General features: G+C 32.0%; 2 protein-coding genes across 2 annotated transcripts in view; both read left to right on the top strand.

Moving 5' to 3' along the window:
- LOC123661404 overlaps positions 1-12,479 on the top strand; it is a 30,157-nt gene extending 17,678 nt beyond the window's left edge. Inside the window, exons 4-5 of the mRNA XM_045596367.1 lie at positions 8,861-9,031; positions 9,184-12,479. Coding sequence (XP_045452323.1) covers positions 8,861-9,031; positions 9,184-12,479 — 3,467 coding nt within the window. The remainder of the gene's footprint in view (positions 1-8,860; positions 9,032-9,183) is intronic.
- A 1,815-nt stretch (positions 12,480-14,294) lies between these two features.
- The window catches only part of LOC123661403 (dynein axonemal heavy chain 10), a 59,624-nt gene continuing 55,565 nt past the window's right edge, over positions 14,295-18,353 (top strand). The window contains exons 1-9 of the mRNA XM_045596366.1: positions 14,295-14,604; positions 14,967-15,185; positions 15,591-15,608; positions 15,688-15,825; positions 15,979-16,034; positions 16,207-16,437; positions 16,696-16,827; positions 17,407-17,477; positions 17,977-18,058. Of these exons, the coding sequence (XP_045452322.1) occupies positions 14,295-14,604; positions 14,967-15,185; positions 15,591-15,608; positions 15,688-15,825; positions 15,979-16,034; positions 16,207-16,437; positions 16,696-16,827; positions 17,407-17,477; positions 17,977-18,058 (1,257 nt within the window). The remainder of the gene's footprint in view (positions 14,605-14,966; positions 15,186-15,590; positions 15,609-15,687; positions 15,826-15,978; positions 16,035-16,206; positions 16,438-16,695; positions 16,828-17,406; positions 17,478-17,976; positions 18,059-18,353) is intronic.

Below are 18,353 nucleotides of genomic sequence, written 5' to 3'. Positions count from 1 at the left end.
GAGAACTTCCTTTTTTTAAGTCGATTAATAAAAGGCGGTGACAACGTTCTATGAAACCGAAACTAGCCTCTTAGATACTATAATTAGCTCAGTCGTGACGTAACTTCATTGTAAACTTTCGACATCACACTTTCGCCGGACGTAGCTCATTTGGTATTATAATCAGTGTCCATCAATTTCTTAATGAACTGACGTTTTGTCACCTTCGTAAAAAAAGTATTGTAAGCCATTTTATGCCTTATCAACAACATATGAGTAACATTTGAGAAGAACTTACTAAATTTTTTTTATTTTATGAGTAAGGTTTGTGTAAAACTAAACAATTAAAATGCGATAGAATCGGCAAGGAAATTCTTTAAAGTTATTTTTCTATGTGTATTTGAATTTAATGCTAAATTTTTTATTCATTTCTACAATCTAAAATAGCTCAAAAATATAGCTTAAGACTTTTACCAAACACCCTATTGCCCCCTGAATTCTGAAATTCTTCTTACTTTAAGAAACCTTGTTATCGCGGAAGGTTTATCGACGCATAAAAGCGGAGCAATAAACATAAAAGCGGGTAACCACGAGACGTCTTGTATAAATGTAAAATCAAATTCATTGTTAACTTTATTTGACTTCTCATTTATTTTTAAGATTTATTGGAATACCAAGAGCCTTGGTTTAAAAACACCACCACGACGTTGTAAGAATGTCGTTGCGATTTATGACAGATATAGTTAAAACTTTATCTTTTTCTCCTAAGAATCGCAAATCTGATCATGATATTTCCCTATTTCATTGCTAAATATAGGATTTTTTATAAGCTAAAGCAGTTAAGTCCTAAGCGTTCAGGTATAATAACTGCAATTAAACCGAAAACCTTAAAATTCATATGGTCCAAATACTGGGCCATAGGTTAGTATACAATATTTCAAAACACGCATTTTTCTTTAAGTATATTTAAGTTGTTATTTAAATCAACTTACGTTTTATTACATAATTTATAGGAGATTACTGAATTGGCGCTCTTTCTTGTGACATAGCTGTGACTGTGCTACAATAATAGGCATGTTGATATTCTTTTGACCCTACTGTCAATAAATTTCTTTATAGAATATATTATTCTTAATTATTATTTTGTGTATCGGTCGGTGCTATAAATATATCGTCGCCGCCGCCTTCTAAGACACGTAATATTTTTTTAAAGATTCTAAATAACTTTAAGTTAATTATTCGTTTATTTATAATTTTTATAACAGACAAATTTTACAACTCGTGTGTAAGGATTAGTATGATTTTTTTGGGGGCTAAAATACGTTTTAATTTATTCAGCTTTACAGTTAAACCACTTATACAAAATATTGTATGTTTTAATTTGGTACTAAGCTGTTCTAATACTTTTTAAGGTTTAACTTATTTACGTAATTATAGATTGTGCTATTAAATTAAATTGAACGCAGTCTTGTAGCAATCTTCAATTATTTCTGTTCTCGTTAATTAACAAATACCTAATAAACAAAATATATTAACATCATTGATATTACTTTTTATATAAAACTTCGTACCTCGTTTTCTATTATTTTTTTAATAAATTAATTCACTTTGAACTCTCGGGATCATAAATCCATAAAATTATGTTAATCTAGTTAATATTTAACTTCTGCTCGAACTTTGTTAACAAAACAAATGTTGCCTTCTCACAGGTCATCTCCTGGGGCATGCGAAGACCTTACAAAATCAAAGTAGTTCGGTTTATTATAAAAGTATATACATATTACTTAATATATGTAGGTACATGTTATTATAAAGATGATTAACAAAATAATTGAATTGAACTTTATAATGAGCTGTGAAAGTTGCCACTAGCGCCCCGCCCCGGCTTCGCACGGTTGCAAAAACTGATAGTCTTCCTCTACTATATTAAGCATGTATTATACATATAAACCCTCCTCTGGTATCACTCATAAAGGAAATTGTATCAAAATCCGTTGCGTAGTTTTAAAGATCTAAGCATAGACACAGCGGGAAGCGACTTTGTTTTATACTATGCAATGATATAATTATACTAAACTCGCTGACCCAGAGAACTTCGTGCCTAATTTTTATATTTTTATATAAACCTTATTTTGGTAATAATAAAGACAAATAATACATAAAAAGCCAATTATTTCGGAAGTTTTTAGCCTAAATACATTTTGACGATCCATAATTTTTAAGTCGCAATTGCTTTGTCCAGACGATTTGGGCGCATAGTAGTTTCTGTAACAGCGTTTTTGTATAAATAAAAAATTTAAGTAGCGATTTAACTGCATGAGATTACATAGAAGCAGCTTGAATCAAAACCTACCTAAAAATTACGGTTCCGTATCATAGATATGTGCAATTTTTCAAAGCTCCAATAGTTTTCCTGTGATGTTTAGTCAAGAAAAACTAGACAAAAAAATAATTAATATAAGAAAATACGACTTGGGCATTGAAACATTAAAAAAAATGTAAAAGCGTCTTCAACAGAATTAGACTGACAAATTTGACATTTTATTTGTATTTTTTTTACATGGCTCAGGCTATTTATTAGCATAGTAAACACTTACACTCTGCCTCAATAATTCTGTTTGATCAAATTACTGGCATAGAGTAAGCCAATCAATGTATCAATATTTATATAAATTATAGGATTACTCAATATTTATATTGGGAAAACCAAACACTGAAATTATCCATCAAAGTCAACAAAGGGTCTACGTCTAATTCAACTCGGCGAGTTTGTCGAAACGTACAATTGATTTTAGATTCTCTAGATATATTTTGCACCTGAAGTTATAGCATTAAAGGGTAAAAAAAGTACGTCAGAAATTTTAGTTTTTGTCAATGTAAAGTTTTTTTATATAATATGTCATCTATATTAATATACGTAAAGCAAAACTTTGTACCCCTTTTTACGAAAATTGCACAGACAAAGGAGCATGAAATTTCGCACACCTATAGTTTATATAGAGAAGGATTGCAGAATACTAATATTTTTTTTTTTAATTATGCATAATCTATTACATACATTAAATCAATAAAAAAATATTACACACCTATCATGTATTTGACTCACTAGCCTCAATGAAATTGAGAATAGATTATAGATATATTATAATCTATAGATTAATATTGTCTTTACTGAAAGTCACTCATAATAGTTGATAACTAATAAGTATATATATGTTAAAAATTATAATTTAAATTAATTATAGTCGAATTTCGTCTATTGGTCGACCACTAGTATAAATAAATATAAAAGGATATATGTATAGATATATGTGTGTTACTGGATCGTGTTTTTACAAATGAATTCAAGATTAGTAAACGATTCAGTTACAAGATTAATATTTTCAGTTAACATTTAAGAGATTAAAATTAAAAATTAAGGCATTTTGACCACACTAGAAACTGTCAGTGGCTCGTACACAAAATATTTAAAAATAAAAAAATATATACTTCTCTTGCTAGCTTTATAAATTTAGCACCTAGGTGACTGAGCTTAGCTCGGTATTTTTAGTAAATCGTGTTTTTTAGAAGTCATATTTAAATACGAATTACATATTGATAAAATATGAATAATATTTTTCGATTTTACCGATAATAATAAAAAATATAAATAAATATAAAAAATCAAAAATAAAAATATATAATAATCGACCTGTACTATGTGGCTGCGGTACTAAAGAATATAGCCACCCCCTCTCTTCCCGTGGGTGTCGTAAGAGGCGACTAAGGGATAACACAGTTCCACTATCACCTTGGAACTTAAAAAGCCGACCGGTGGCGGGATAACCATCCAACTGCTGGCTTTGAAATACACAGGCCGAAGACGAGCAGTAGTGTCTTCGGTGCGACAAAGCCAGTACTGCGGTCACCAACCCGCCTGCCCAGCGTGGTGACTATGGGCAACACACATGAGTTCATGCTATTTTTGGCGTAAACTTGTGGAGGCCTATGTCCAGCAGTGGACTGTATAGGCTGTAATGATGATGATGATGATCATAATCGACCTGGAGACATGGGGATTTGACCCGTGGTCTTCTCAGTATTTTCCGATCGGCCGATTCTTACCTGAGCAACCTGTACAACTTTATTGACGGTTACAAAATTTGTCTTTGCATTCTAACGATATTGTAGCATTTTTTTCATTGGCTAAAAACAAGGATAAAACGACATTTTCTAAAAGTGAATCCTAGCTAGATGGATTTGTCGCCCCCGAAACCTCCTGAATACTAAATTTCATGAAAATCGTTAGAGCCGTTTCCAAGATTGAGATTGTATATATAAAAGAATTGCTCGTTTAATAGTATAAATTTATTTATTTATATTTGACATAGAATATAAATCAGTTTTTAAATAAAATATTTTAGCAGTAAAATAAATTCAATATATCGAAATTATTCACGAAATTTTATACAAATAGTTTGTTTAACCTTTTCCATGTATGATTGAATTTACGAAATCTTCGGGGCATCGCAAATGTTACCCAAGTGTTTATTAGAATGTTTTGTGATTTATTTCTGATTCGTGTCCGTATTCGAAATATTCGTTTTCTTATTATTAGTTATTATAAAGTTGAAATACTCCTGATACAGTTGCTCTGGTATATGGTAAAACCGGAATAAATACCTCATAAAAAAAAGGTTCCAAATTCGAAAATAAGAATTCATAGTATAAGTAGGAGCAGCAGTCTCCGCGCACACCTTAGCCCACGGGACGTCTTGTGGTAAGAACTCGTTTAGCTGTTATGTGTAATCATCTCCGCATATACAATCAATGTTTTTCTTTAATTTGAAAAACATTTCAAGAAATGAGGCATCTATCCTGGTTTTACCCTAGTGGTCCATGTACGCACGCAAACACCGGTGATTTGCGAATTCGATCTCGCTCGGAATGGATATTTATTGTATGTATTTTTAGAACATTTTTGTCTGGTCGGATGTCCTCGTGGGTCACCTCACTGTGTCTCGAAATGTCTCCCTCCAATGCGCGTTAGGCTATCGATCCCGGTTTTCATCACATATACCTGATAGCAATCGCTACTCATACTAAGGAAGATATCCATAAACCCATAGTGAAGCAGCGTGCTAAGCTCCGAGCCTTCTTCTATATGGACAAAGAGACCTAAGCCCAGCAGTGGTATATTACAGGCTGCATCGAATCGACTTTTGATACATTTTACTAGACTCTTCAGAAAAATGAAGAGAGATATACCTGTCAGTCAGTCAGTCAGCTTAGCCTATTGCAGTTAACTGCTGGGCATAGATCTTCCCAAGTTCACGGCAGTCATCCCAGTTTTCCGCAATCCCCATCCAGCCTACAGCGTCAACCTTACGTAGATCCATCGGTCCAGCGAGCTGGAGGACGTCCCACACTGCGTTTGCGTTGATATGGTTACCTAAATAATACAAATTAAATAAACTAATTTTTTTTTAATCTATACTCTATACAAATAAATAAAATTTGAGTGTCTGTTTGTAATATTAAAATAACCGCTATTTACTAAATTGTTTTGTAAAAATCGGACTACTCTGTAAAAAGTTATGCGTGGTCATACCTTACAATCATTGAGTGAACAATCAATCATCCCCTGTTTTCCTACCCTTAGGGTTGGAATTTTATTTTCAAATTTATAAGGAACCTGCTTCGGGGTTATCTTTCCATTAAAAAAAGAATTATTAAAATCGGACTACGCTGTAAAAAGTTATGTGTGGTCATACATAAAAAATATACGCGTCGACTTAAGAACCTCCTTAATTTTTTCGTCGGTTAATAACCACTTTTTTAACCGACTTCCAAAAAAGGGGGAGGTTCTCAATTCGACTGTATATTTTCTTTTATTTATTTTTTTATGTATGTTACACCAGAACTTTTGACTGGGTGGACCGATTTCAACAAATTTTGTTTTAATCGAAAGGTGGTGTGTGTCGATTGGTCTCATTTAAATTTATCTGAGATCTAACAACTACTTTTCGAGTTATATCTAATAATGCGTTTTTACTTGACGCTTTTTTCGTCGACCTACGTTGTATTATACCGCATAACTTTCTACTAGATGTACCAATTTTCATAATTCTTTTTTTGTTGGAAAGAGGATATCCCTAGTTTGATACCATGATAAGGAAACCAAGATTTGATGATGGAATACCAGAGAAATCGAGGAAAACTCTCGAAAATCCGCAATAACTTTTTACTGGGTGTACCGATTTTGATAATTTTTAATTTAATCGAAAGCTGATGTTTATCATGTGGTCTAGTGCTGCCCAAATGCAAGAACAAGACGAGACTTAGCCAGTCTTGGTCTTGGTCTTGCGCCAATACACCTGGTCTTGGTCTTGGTCTTGGTCTTGCGCTCCCAGTCTTGGTCTTGGTCTTGGTCTTGCAGCAAGAGTCTTGCAAGTCTTGCAATTACCTATTAGTCTATTACTATTTATTAAAGTTTACTTTAAATCTTAGAAAAACGTATTAGAATTGGAACATTGTGAGCTTGAATTAACATAGCCATAGTAAAGATCAAGCAGATTAATAAATAACTGAAGATTTGATAAGAAATTCGAAAAATCAACTGACCTATATGTCGTTTTTCATGGAAGTAACTGTTTCTTAATAAACATTTATGATTTATAAGCTTACATTTGCTAAAACATGTAAAAAAACAAATTAATTACAATAACTTGACTGTATTTTAAAGAACAATACTTATCTGTCTAGAAAGAGATTGAACCCTCAACTTATAAGAAATTTAATAAAAGAGTTTTACGGTTTATCATTTATTTGAATAAAAAATAAAATACAACACAAATCAACAGCTTTATCATTAGGTTATGATACTTTATATCAATTTTTTTGACCAACAATTAATACAAAGTAACCATCTGGCTGACTCATCACTTAACCTATTTCTATGTTTTCTAATTACTAATGATGCTTTAGAAAATAACTTATTTATTCTTTGGAACACATGTAGGTACTCTTAAAATTCGAAATTATTTTGCATGAGTATACCTACGCCCTATGGCGGTAATCAAATAGTGTCAAATGTTATGATTTCGGCGTGGCGGCAACGATTGTTTTAGATTTCAAAAGAAGCCGCCGGCGCGTGTATCATAACCATGTACTTCCGAAAAGCGGCAAATTTCTTTGAGAAGTAAGTACAAAACCTTTGATGCCGCATTATCAAAGTGCCAATTGTTAAAACATAACTATGCATGCACTCAGTTTGATTTTAATAGATATTTTTTTATTCGCTATGTTTATGGTATTAGTCGTAATGCGCATAGGTCCAGTTTTTCATATTCTTTGATACAGTTTTTTGCGTCTCATAGAATTCCTAAGCGTACCTACCTATACACCGAACTGTTACACCTAACTACTCAGTGAAATAGCGCTAAGTCCTAGCTGCTAGACGCAAGAGTCTTGCAGGCTATGTCTTGTTCTTGCTCAAGTCTTGCACGGTCAGTCTTGGTCTTGGTCTTGCTAAAAATACGCGGTCTTGTTCTTGGTCTTGGTCTTGCAAAAACGCAAGAACAAGACCAAGACTGCAAGACCAAGACTGAATTTGGGCAACACTAATGTGGTCACATATAAATTTTATCGAGATCTGATAACTACTTTTTGAGTAATCTTTGATAACGCGTAGTTACTTGACTATTTTTTCGTTGATCTACGTTGTATTACTCGTCGATGTAATTGAAGTCGGTTTTTTTTTTTCGTTTGCGAGCAAACACAATTATACTGAATGCATATGGATGAATATACGATACATATACCTAAATAACATTTTTTTTACAATTTTCGTCTGTTTGTCTGTCTATCTGTTTGTTTCGGCTAATCTCTGAAATCGCTGGACCGATTTTGACGGGACTTTCACTGGCAGATAGCTGATATACTAAGGAGTAACTCAGGCTACTCTTATTTTAGAAATTTATTTATTTTATAACTCTGCCAACTGAACAACAACTTTTTGTTAAATTACACGCAGAAGAAGTCGCGGGAAAAGCTAGTACGTAAATAACATTACAATGTTATGAAACATCAAAACATAATACGTTTCATATTTGATATGACAAGAACAAAATACTCTATCTCAAAAATTAAAAATTAAAGATAAAATAATATTATATAGAGATGCACAACAAATAATAACTTCCCTATTATAAATTTATGTTTGATAACAGATAGTGTTATTTTTCATTGAAATAATAAAGTTTAAAGAGTTACTTTCATGACGCTCGCCGTAAAAAGCTTCGCACTTTTTTTATCTATTATTTACACGTGCATTTTAGAATATTTCCGCATATTCTTCCTGTATCGTGGTAACCTCCAATTAACTATTGAAGATGAGTCAATTCTTAGTACTGTAGAACAAAATATACAATGAATCGAAGACAATAGTCTTATTATAATTCGTCAATATAGGCAGCTGACATATCAATTGTATCTTAACCCCATTGATACGTTTTTTGTTTCACCGTTAGTATCAAACGTAAAAACTATGGGAAAAATCTATACAAATAGGTCTCGGTTTGCGACATTGTACTGCTGTTTGTTAGTACGAAATATGTTCAAATATGTGGAAATACAAGAGATTAAACAGTATTTAATTGTCATGAGGAAATTTTGACAAAATATATACAAACATAAACTCAGATTAAAAATTGACTTTGACAAAATATTGTTGTGTTAAAATTAAATTATTATGCTTACATTTAAAATTAGATTTTAGAAAATTTTATTTGTGATTTTACAAATGTTTAAGAGTTAAATTATTGTGCTAACTATTTAGAATCGATCTATTTATTACTAAATATGCCATTTAATTAAAAATGTGCCTAATTATGAATTTCAGCGTGTTTTACAATTCCCTGGATAAATGCTCAAGGTGAAAGGAGTCAACGGCCGTTTGACAACGGACATGGCTGGGATATAAGGTTGGCTGTTCCCGGACAACCTGGAAACGACTATCCGCTGTTAAATTCGATACCACGAACAACTTTTACTTGTTCCGGAAAAGATCCAGGTAATTTACCTTTCTAGTTAACTAATCTTTTTTAAAATATACTAATTTTTCGTATCGAAAATTTCAATAACATTATTTTACGATAAGTAATTCTTAAAGAATGAAGAAATAATTACCTTGTTTAATGTTTTTTTTTTTGTTCCATTTTTCAGGATATTACGTGGATATAGAAACAAATTGTCAGGTTTTCCGAGTATGCACAGTAGGTTCTACGTATGGATTTCAGTCGTTCCTATGTCCGAACGGAACGTTATTTAATCAAGAGTTCTTCGTTTGTGATTGGTGGATGAACGTTAACTGTCAACAATCGGCGGAACTTTTTAATAACAGAAATGAGAAATTTACAAACTTAAAACTTGGACCCCAGTTTATGACAGATATTAAAAAAATGATTACACACCCTATTAGAAATCCATACAATAAAACACAAGTAAAAAGTAACATTCTTTATATGCAAGTTTATAAGCCGCCACTTGGTCAGCTATATAATGAGGCACTTCTAAGACACTTGGAAAGAAATACTAACGACATGTTTGTAAAAAAGAAACAAGTACAAAAAGCACAATCTGATCTCCCTACGACTGACATCACCTTTGCAGCTTCAACTTCTACATCACAATATGTTCCGAATAACATTTTTCAAAATCAAATAAAAAATAGTCCGTATTCGCAATTTAAAGGCCTAACATCTAACGCTCATGGTGGACAAACTTCTCAAATTAGAAATCAAAATACATTGTATTTTAACAGAAACATAGAGACAAGTCGCCAGCCTATTACAAGTAATACAAACTCACAGCTAAATACGTTTAACAACAATTACATTAATAAAAATAAACAGGTGACATTTGGAGTCGAATTTTCAAAACAACGATTAAATCAAAACTTCAAAAAAGAACAACAAACATATACTCCAAGACCTACACAAGCACGGTTTTCTATGGATACTGTTAGTCAATTAGATACAGAAACAAAACAAAATCTGGTAAGTAAAGATACACCCCCTGCTCTAATAACTAAAACACTAGCGTTTCGTAAAATAATAAAAGACCCTAAAGATGGTACTCCCAAATCTCGAATAACATTTAAAACGTGGATTGTCAGACCTTCTAAGGCAGCAAAACTAATAGCTGAGACCACTCCTTATATCAATGCTAATACTAATAATGAAGTAGATAAAATCACAAACGTCGAATTAGGCGTAAAAGGTAATAAAGAACCTTATAAATATGACTCTCCGAAAATTCCATATGATGAAACAAAAACAACACCAAAGACAGTTTCAGATTATATAACAACGACTACACCCCTTTCAGTATCACCAGTTTCAACAACATTTTCACCCACAAAAGAATCTCTTATTTATATCGCACCTACAACTTTTAATCCAATACCATATTCATACCTTCCACCCAATGTAAATACAGACATTTTATCACGTCAGTATTTATTGCCAAATTTAGCCAATGGTGAATTAGTAGCAGCAGGTAGTTCACCTTCACCATTCCTAAAAGTACCTGTAGAAAAAGACACTAACAGTCCAAATTTTTTCATAAGTAAACAATCTATTGTTAATACTAACAACAATAACTTATCATTCTCAGATATCTTAACAAGAGAACAATTAGATATATCAGTTAATGATATAGTTAAAGATACCAATAGCATATTACAAACAGCTTCTCCTGAACAACTAACTCAGTTTGATGAAAACGCTGAAACGGTAGATTACCCTGTAGATAATTATTTACCTCCAGACTCTAGCCAACAAAGCGATGAAAGATTAACTTTACAGCCCCCTTCACCTTTACCCCAAAATTCACGACTTATTGCCACTCCTTCAACTAAATTAGAGCCCCCAGTGCAACAATTGCCTAGTATGCTTAAGATTACAAACAAATTTTCTCATTTGCCATACATTAAAGAATCTCCGCTACAAGCTAATACAATAGAAAGAATGGTATCATTAAAAATTACTATACCCGAAAACCTAGCTAAGTATTTATTTAAAAATCGTAACGATAACGATTCAACTAATGTCGAAATACTAAACACTGCAAGTAACAATTACTTAGTGTTAACTAACAAACAAACTGAAGATTCTGATACTAATATTATTCCTATTGGCAAATTGATTAACAGTAAAACAACAAATGTTTCTGATTCACAGGATTTGGTGTTCTCATACTTGGCAGACTCAATAAATGCAGCACAACAATACAACAATATAGCACAAAACAATCTTTTGATTCCCACTCCGACACAACAACAATTCGAAAATATACGAAATGAACAGTTACAACAGATAGCACAAGATATATCTGGACTAACATCTTCTCAATTTACTAGATCCAATTCAGGCCATTATCTCTCTTCCAATATCGTAAAGACACCCAAACCCGAATTAAACTCACTGAGCCAAATAAGGGAAAATCAAAATACTATAAACAATTTTACTGTTTCACAACAACAACAACAACATCTCACACTTCAGAACAATGCACCGCCATCGCAAAACCTAATTCACGCCAACAATATCTATAGTGGACAACTATATCAACTTCCAGTGCCAGTAGTAACCAGACAAATATATAATTCACCTTTACCATCCATATCGAATTACATATTGTCTGGCAACTTATTGCCTACTAACTCTTACATTAATACAAAACAAACAAACGAGAGAAATTCAAATGAAGTTGAAATCATACCATCCCGGAGTATTTCAATAACTGACATTCAGACCACAACCAGTCAGAAAAACTCCCCAACTGAACAAAAAAGTCCCGCTAATTATGTGACAAATCATTTTAGAATTCCTACAAATAGTATAAGAGCACAAATACAAGATAATATTGTTGGAACATTACCCCATCCTTTAGATGACAATAAACTAATAAGATACAAAAAGGATCAATCTTATGATATATATACTCACTTAAATAATAATTATCTCAACTCTTACGATGATTCAAATGATAAAACTCGAAATACAATAGATTTCAATCAAGGTATCAGACAAATAGAAAATAATAAGCTATCTTTTCAATTAGTTCCATCTTTAGGATATAAACTAGAAGATGAGAAAGCAAAACAGAATATTTTGAATGTTTTCCACACAGATGACTTTGGAAGCCCTAAAAAAAATACTTTTTATATTTCACAAAAAACTTCGGATATCAAGAGACGCCAAGACGTTAGTACTGATGTAGACTTTACAGTCAATCATCCAGCGTCTTCAAATAATATCAACAATGCTAGAAATTTGCCTGCTTTGTATGACGGACCGTCTTCATACTTTGCCCCACAAGCTTCGGTTGGTAATTTAGAACCTAAACAAAATTATCAAAGTGATTCAAGACTTAATGCCAACCTAGAAAAATTTGATGCTCTTGATGACACTATCGGCTATCCAAAAATTACTCCTAGCAAGAAATTTTTATTCTAGCTAAAAAATGAACCAGTAAAAATATTTTTAATAAATTATATGTCAAACTGCGTGTAAATAAACTACGAGTAAGTGTAACAGCGTGTAAACTATGCGTTAGTACATATATTAATTGTAATTACTTATAGAAATATTTAAGTGAAAGATTGTTATTCATTAATTACTGAATGTGTTCAAATTATTACAATAACTAGTTATTACATAATTTAGGAATTATATCATATAATAACAATAACTTTTGTACATATTTCTAATATTTTTCATGTTCATACCAATTTAAATTAACGTATTTTTACATGATTATTATGTCAAAATCAATTCGTAATAGAAAAGGCAATGTATATTATGCATTATCAGGATCGGCCTCGACCATGACCGAAACGCCCACCGATATTTTAGACTTCTCATACCCGAGGCACAGATGAAGAATTGACACAAAAGTATACTGCAGTCGGCAGTACCCCGTCTGAGGTACAGACTCAAAATGACCTAGCCTAATCAGGAGGTGTAACTTGTATCAATATGTCAAAATTTCCTAAGAGTGAAGTAACGCTCAAAAAGACAACTGTAATGCTTTTTTCATTCTCTTTTAGACTGTATCAAAAGTTATTTATAATTTTACAATATCTATATTATATCTATTGTAAGAGTGTTAATGTTTTGATAGTTATTTTTAAACATAGCATAATAAATAAGGCGATGTACCAAATTAGCGATACAAATAAAGTATAAAAATATAACAACTAATTGATTTTCATATTATTTTTAATGTCTGTTTTAATAATCACCGATAAACCACGTTTTTTTATATTCATCAAATGAAACTAGTTATCAAAATTTGTATGATCTTATTCATTATTATATATCTATATTATTATATTTTATTCATTCATTATTAATTATTCGAAAAAAATACGTCACTTACTGGTTATCAAAAAGAACGTAATATTAGTAATACATAGTTAAAGTATTAAATATATATGTTTTGTAAGCGAGAATTGGTCGTTTTTTTTTTCCATTGTAGGTATTCGTCCATCGAAACGTAAATAATATAGTCCTAATAATAATTACATTTTATTGTAATTAATTTTTAATCTTCTAATTTTTTTAAAGATTTTTTTTATTTAACAAAGAAAATTTTTGTCTTCACCTTTATAACTTTTCTCATTTTAAATTTGTAAACGAAAATCCGAGGTGACGTCACGATGGTTACCATAGCAACCAACTATATTTATTTTCTGTTTTGTTTATTACGCATAGATATCAAGACAGTGAGTCATATTTTTAAAATGTAATTGGTTAATAAAAGTATATTATTGTATCTCAAATAATTATATACGACTTTTTTAAGTAAAAAACATCTTGGCATTAGAAACGTAGGTAAGTGCTTAATTGTTGTTACTTATATTTTACTTTACTTCATCAGTACATTTCAAAACTGAAGCAAATTTAATTGTCACCTAAATCTATCGCAGTTTACTGCTGGACATGGGCTTCCCAAGTTCACACCTTATACGCACCTATACCTACATAGTCTATTTACACAGTTCATAAAAAAATATATTTTTTTTTTTGTTAGGCTTTTCTGTTAGAAATTATGTCGATAAACAGTCAAATTTTGAGCCTAGATAATTCGTCGGCTCTTAATCTAAAGATTTACCAAAAAAAGACGAAGCTTTAATCGTTTATTGATTTATATAAGTAAATTTAACGCAATTTTGTGCTAGATTACACTTGTCACTTTTCTATGTATAAGTAAGATTTTTTTTATATATTTTTAAATTACTTAAAGAAAAGTGCCACTAATTTTATAGAATGGCTGATGACACTATTTCAAACGACTCTGACAAACAACCTTTTATGGAAGGAAGTGAAACTGAACTCGACTTTAGAAATGATCCCCGAGTACAGTGGTTCAAGGAACGCGTTCTTACATATATAGGCATGGACGATGAGGAACTTTTCTATAACATTCTAGAAGAAGCTGACGCAAAAGAAAAGTTCACAACATTTGTAACAGCTCCTCTTAAACCAAATGAACTGTCTCTTGATAAACGCACTTTCTATATATCAAAAATAATTGTTGATAAGCTTATACACGAGGATAAAGAGTTTACAGAATGGCGTAAGTTCGACTTATTATTTAGATATAAGATTCTAATTTTAAGAATATCAAATTAAAGTCCTTAGAAATTTTGAAAATGAGATTTTTTTCAGCAATATACCCATAATATGGGTCTAATGCTTACGTATATGAACATAAGCACTAATAAGCTGTGTAAATATTGAATAAAACTTTATTAAAACGATGAAAAAATGTACAAACATAAACGCAGAGTATACGAAAAACGGGAATAACCTATAAATATGTTACGAATTAGGAGTAACAACGGCTTATGATAGAACTATTTAACTAGTTGTTGCCACTACTACGTTAATTTGTTGTCATCGGCTAAGTACGTGAATAAGCTAAGCTTATAATTACAGGTATCATTCCACCACCTCCGCCACCGCCACCACCACAGAAAAAGGGTAGGAAAGGCAAAAAGGCTAAAGCAGAACCTGTTGCAGAACCGGAACTTGACGATAATTTAGATGATGACAAGAAAGCTAAGAGCATGAAAAGCATGAAAAGTATGAAGAGTATGAAAAGCATGAAAAGTATGAAAAGTATGAAGAGCATGAAAAGTGTGAAAAGTGTCAAAGGTAATCACAATTTATTTATTAACTGTGAGCATAGCACTCAAAATCTGGAATAGCCCGCTTAGGGAAGTACCTCGAGCTTACAGAACACAGTTAGATAACACTACTGTCAAGTAGTGCTGGGTTCCTGTGATGAGTAAGGAAGCTAGTGCTCCTGCGGAGGGTCGGGAATAGGATCGGTAATGCGCTTAAGGGTTTCTGTAGTGTTGCAGGCGTCTATAAGCTATGGTAACCGCTAACTTACCCTGAATGTCCTTCATTACCTTTTAAAATGTTTTTGGTTCAAGTTAGTTCTTTGTTTTGATTTCGACCTACTTATTTTTTTAAAACTTCTTTACAATATTTGAAATATTATTTAAAATAAAAAATATATTTAATATTTAACGAATTTTCTCTTTTTTCTTACAGAAGGTGACTTGGATGAAGGTAAACTGATTTTAGTACATAATATTTATAAATACTAAAACGTTATGCTAAATCATGAAACTATAAATTTATTTTGTAGATGAAGAAGTAGACACAGTGGCAGCTGCTGTTACAGACGTATTTGATATAGAAGAAGGAGTTAGAACGTCTATTGACTTACACGTAGAAGAAGAGGAAGTACCATTGGTTGCTGAGGATTTGTACTCATTTCCAGCACGTAATAACTTTTTTTATCGTATTTATGGTTATTTTAATATTTGCATGTAATAAACTTGTGCAATATCGCCTTATCACTAACTCATTTATATTGTAATGAGTTAGTGATAGGGCGATAAATACATAAATATATTAATTATAAATCTCTTTATAGCACCTGAAGATTTAGATCCAGAAATAGATGGAACCTTGGAGTTTTATACTGTCATAGTAAGTAACAACCTATACTCAAAAAAAAATTTAAATTATGAAAACGTCTATATTATATCTTTATCCAAAACTTTTTATATATAAAAAATTTATATACCTTTATATGCCAAGTAAACAAATAATTGTAGGCATTCAGTTTTTACAATACTAAGCACTTATTTTTCTAACCCAGAGATCGGTTCCACGTATTATTCAATACCCTAAATTGGTACCAGTATTCGGGTCCTTCACCCCTCAAGTAACCCATAGAAACAGACGGTACATTTACTTCATACGACAGACTCAGGACGGAATACCTTTGGCTGAAACTCCAAAGATCACTAAACTCAAGATGCCTGAGTATGTTTTAGTTGGATTAACAAGCGGTAAAGTTCTATCGAGTTTGGGAATGCAACTCAAAGAGGTTTGTAAATTAAAATAAGTTGATATTTTATTGAACGACATTTTGTTCAATATCTATTAGTTTAATCGCCAAACTAGACATGATCTTCACCCATCTGCTTGATGGATAAAAAAGTAATTTTTTATCTATTTAGTATGTTAAAAATAATTTGCGAAAGTGCTAAAGCGCGTAACTCTAATAGGCTAATTTTTAGCACTTTTGACAGTTTGCAAGACAAGACCCAAGTCACTCGAATCAGTTAGTAATTTCTTTTTTCAGACTTTTGTTTCGCTATTCGAAAGACAATTTCGAGAAATAGTTACATCGGACAAAGAAGCGTCTTCTAGCATCCTCTCTCGTCAGGTCTCATACGCTGGAGCGCATTATAAAATGGAAGAGACAACTTCAGAAGTACGTTTTATTCAAAATTAAAATATTTTTACTCGCCACAGTAAATGAATGCAGACATTTTATAGCACGATACTCTTACTCAATAATTAAATTAATGAATGAATGTGAATGTTTGAATATCCTCATAATTAAATTTTTAATTCACTCAAAACCAAAAACATTTTCGAAGCATTTTTAATACATTTTTTTTCGCATAAAATATAAACTGAGTTTAAAAGTTTAGTTTAATATGAACTCAACTGATTTGATTCATTGCCGTAAATGACCCACTACTGAGCAATGGCGTATTCTCCTTGTCAAAGAATTGTTGGAACTTAATCAACCATTTTTCTCCATTGTGAAACATGAACATTTGAAATAACAATACATCAGATATTACAGACAAGTACTCGAAACTTATACTAAAGATGTCTTTTAATTGGGTATATTTATTTAATACCGCAAATTAATTGTTAAAACTACGGTAAAATATGAAAGACGGTTGTACTTTTATAGTGCTATTTTTTTTTGTTTTATTAAAGCAACTTAACTGAATATATATGAATAGAATTTGAATTTTTTTATTTTTTTTATTTTAAGGTGAACTATCTTCGGCCGTCTGACTATCGCAGAATGTCTAATGTCGCTCGAGGAGAAAACGCTGAAAGACGGTAGTATTAAAATTTACATTTTATGTCTATTTTAAGTTCTTTTAATATATTTTTCTTTACGATTCATGCTTCGCTATATTATTATAAGTTAAACAATGATGAAAACTAACATTTAATTTACATAATTTTGTAATAATATTTCGGTCATTAATTTTTTTGCCGTTTATTTTCGGCTTTCATTCTTTTTAACGCTATACACTCAATGGCCTCAAATAGGATTTCCTCCTGTGTCGGCGGTTCGGAAATACACGCGATACATAAACACAAACGTCCAGACCACGACAAAGATCTAAATGGACAATATTAATGTTTGTCATGTGCGACAGTGTTAGCACAACAGCCTGTAGTACTGTAACCACTGCGCTAACACGTCGTCCAAATCTTTATCACACCTTATCCATCCGTAAAAAAATTGTAAGCTTCCACACTTACGTTATATTTTTTTAAAATATTTAACATAACATATTTCATTACTTTTCTTCTTTTTTTTCTAAAACAGAATTATAAATATGCATGCCGAATCATACATAGCTCCGCCCACGTCGAAAGTTACGAGACCAACATCTTCAATTATGGCGCCGGTAATTACATTGTACACTCATTATTACAGCCTATACAGTCCACTGCTGGATATAGGCCTCCACAAGTTTACGCCAAAAATAACGTGAACTCATGTGTTTTGCCCATAGTCACCACGCTGGGCAGGCGGGTTGGTGACCGCAGGGCTGGCTTTGTCGCACCGAAGACGCTGCTGCCCGTTTTCGGCTTGTGTATTTCAAAGCCAGCAGTTGGATGGTTATCCCGCCACCGGTCGGCTTTTTAAGTTCCAAGGTGGTAGCGGAACTGTGTTATCCCTCAGTCGCCTCTTACGACACC

The sequence above is a fragment of the Melitaea cinxia genome, chromosome 17 (assembly GCF_905220565.1).
Source record: "Melitaea cinxia chromosome 17, ilMelCinx1.1, whole genome shotgun sequence".
In the NCBI taxonomy this organism is placed as follows: Eukaryota; Metazoa; Arthropoda; class Insecta; order Lepidoptera; family Nymphalidae; genus Melitaea; species Melitaea cinxia.
The sequence above is the reverse complement of the archived record's forward strand: the minus strand, read 5'-3'. Positions and strand labels throughout refer to the sequence as shown.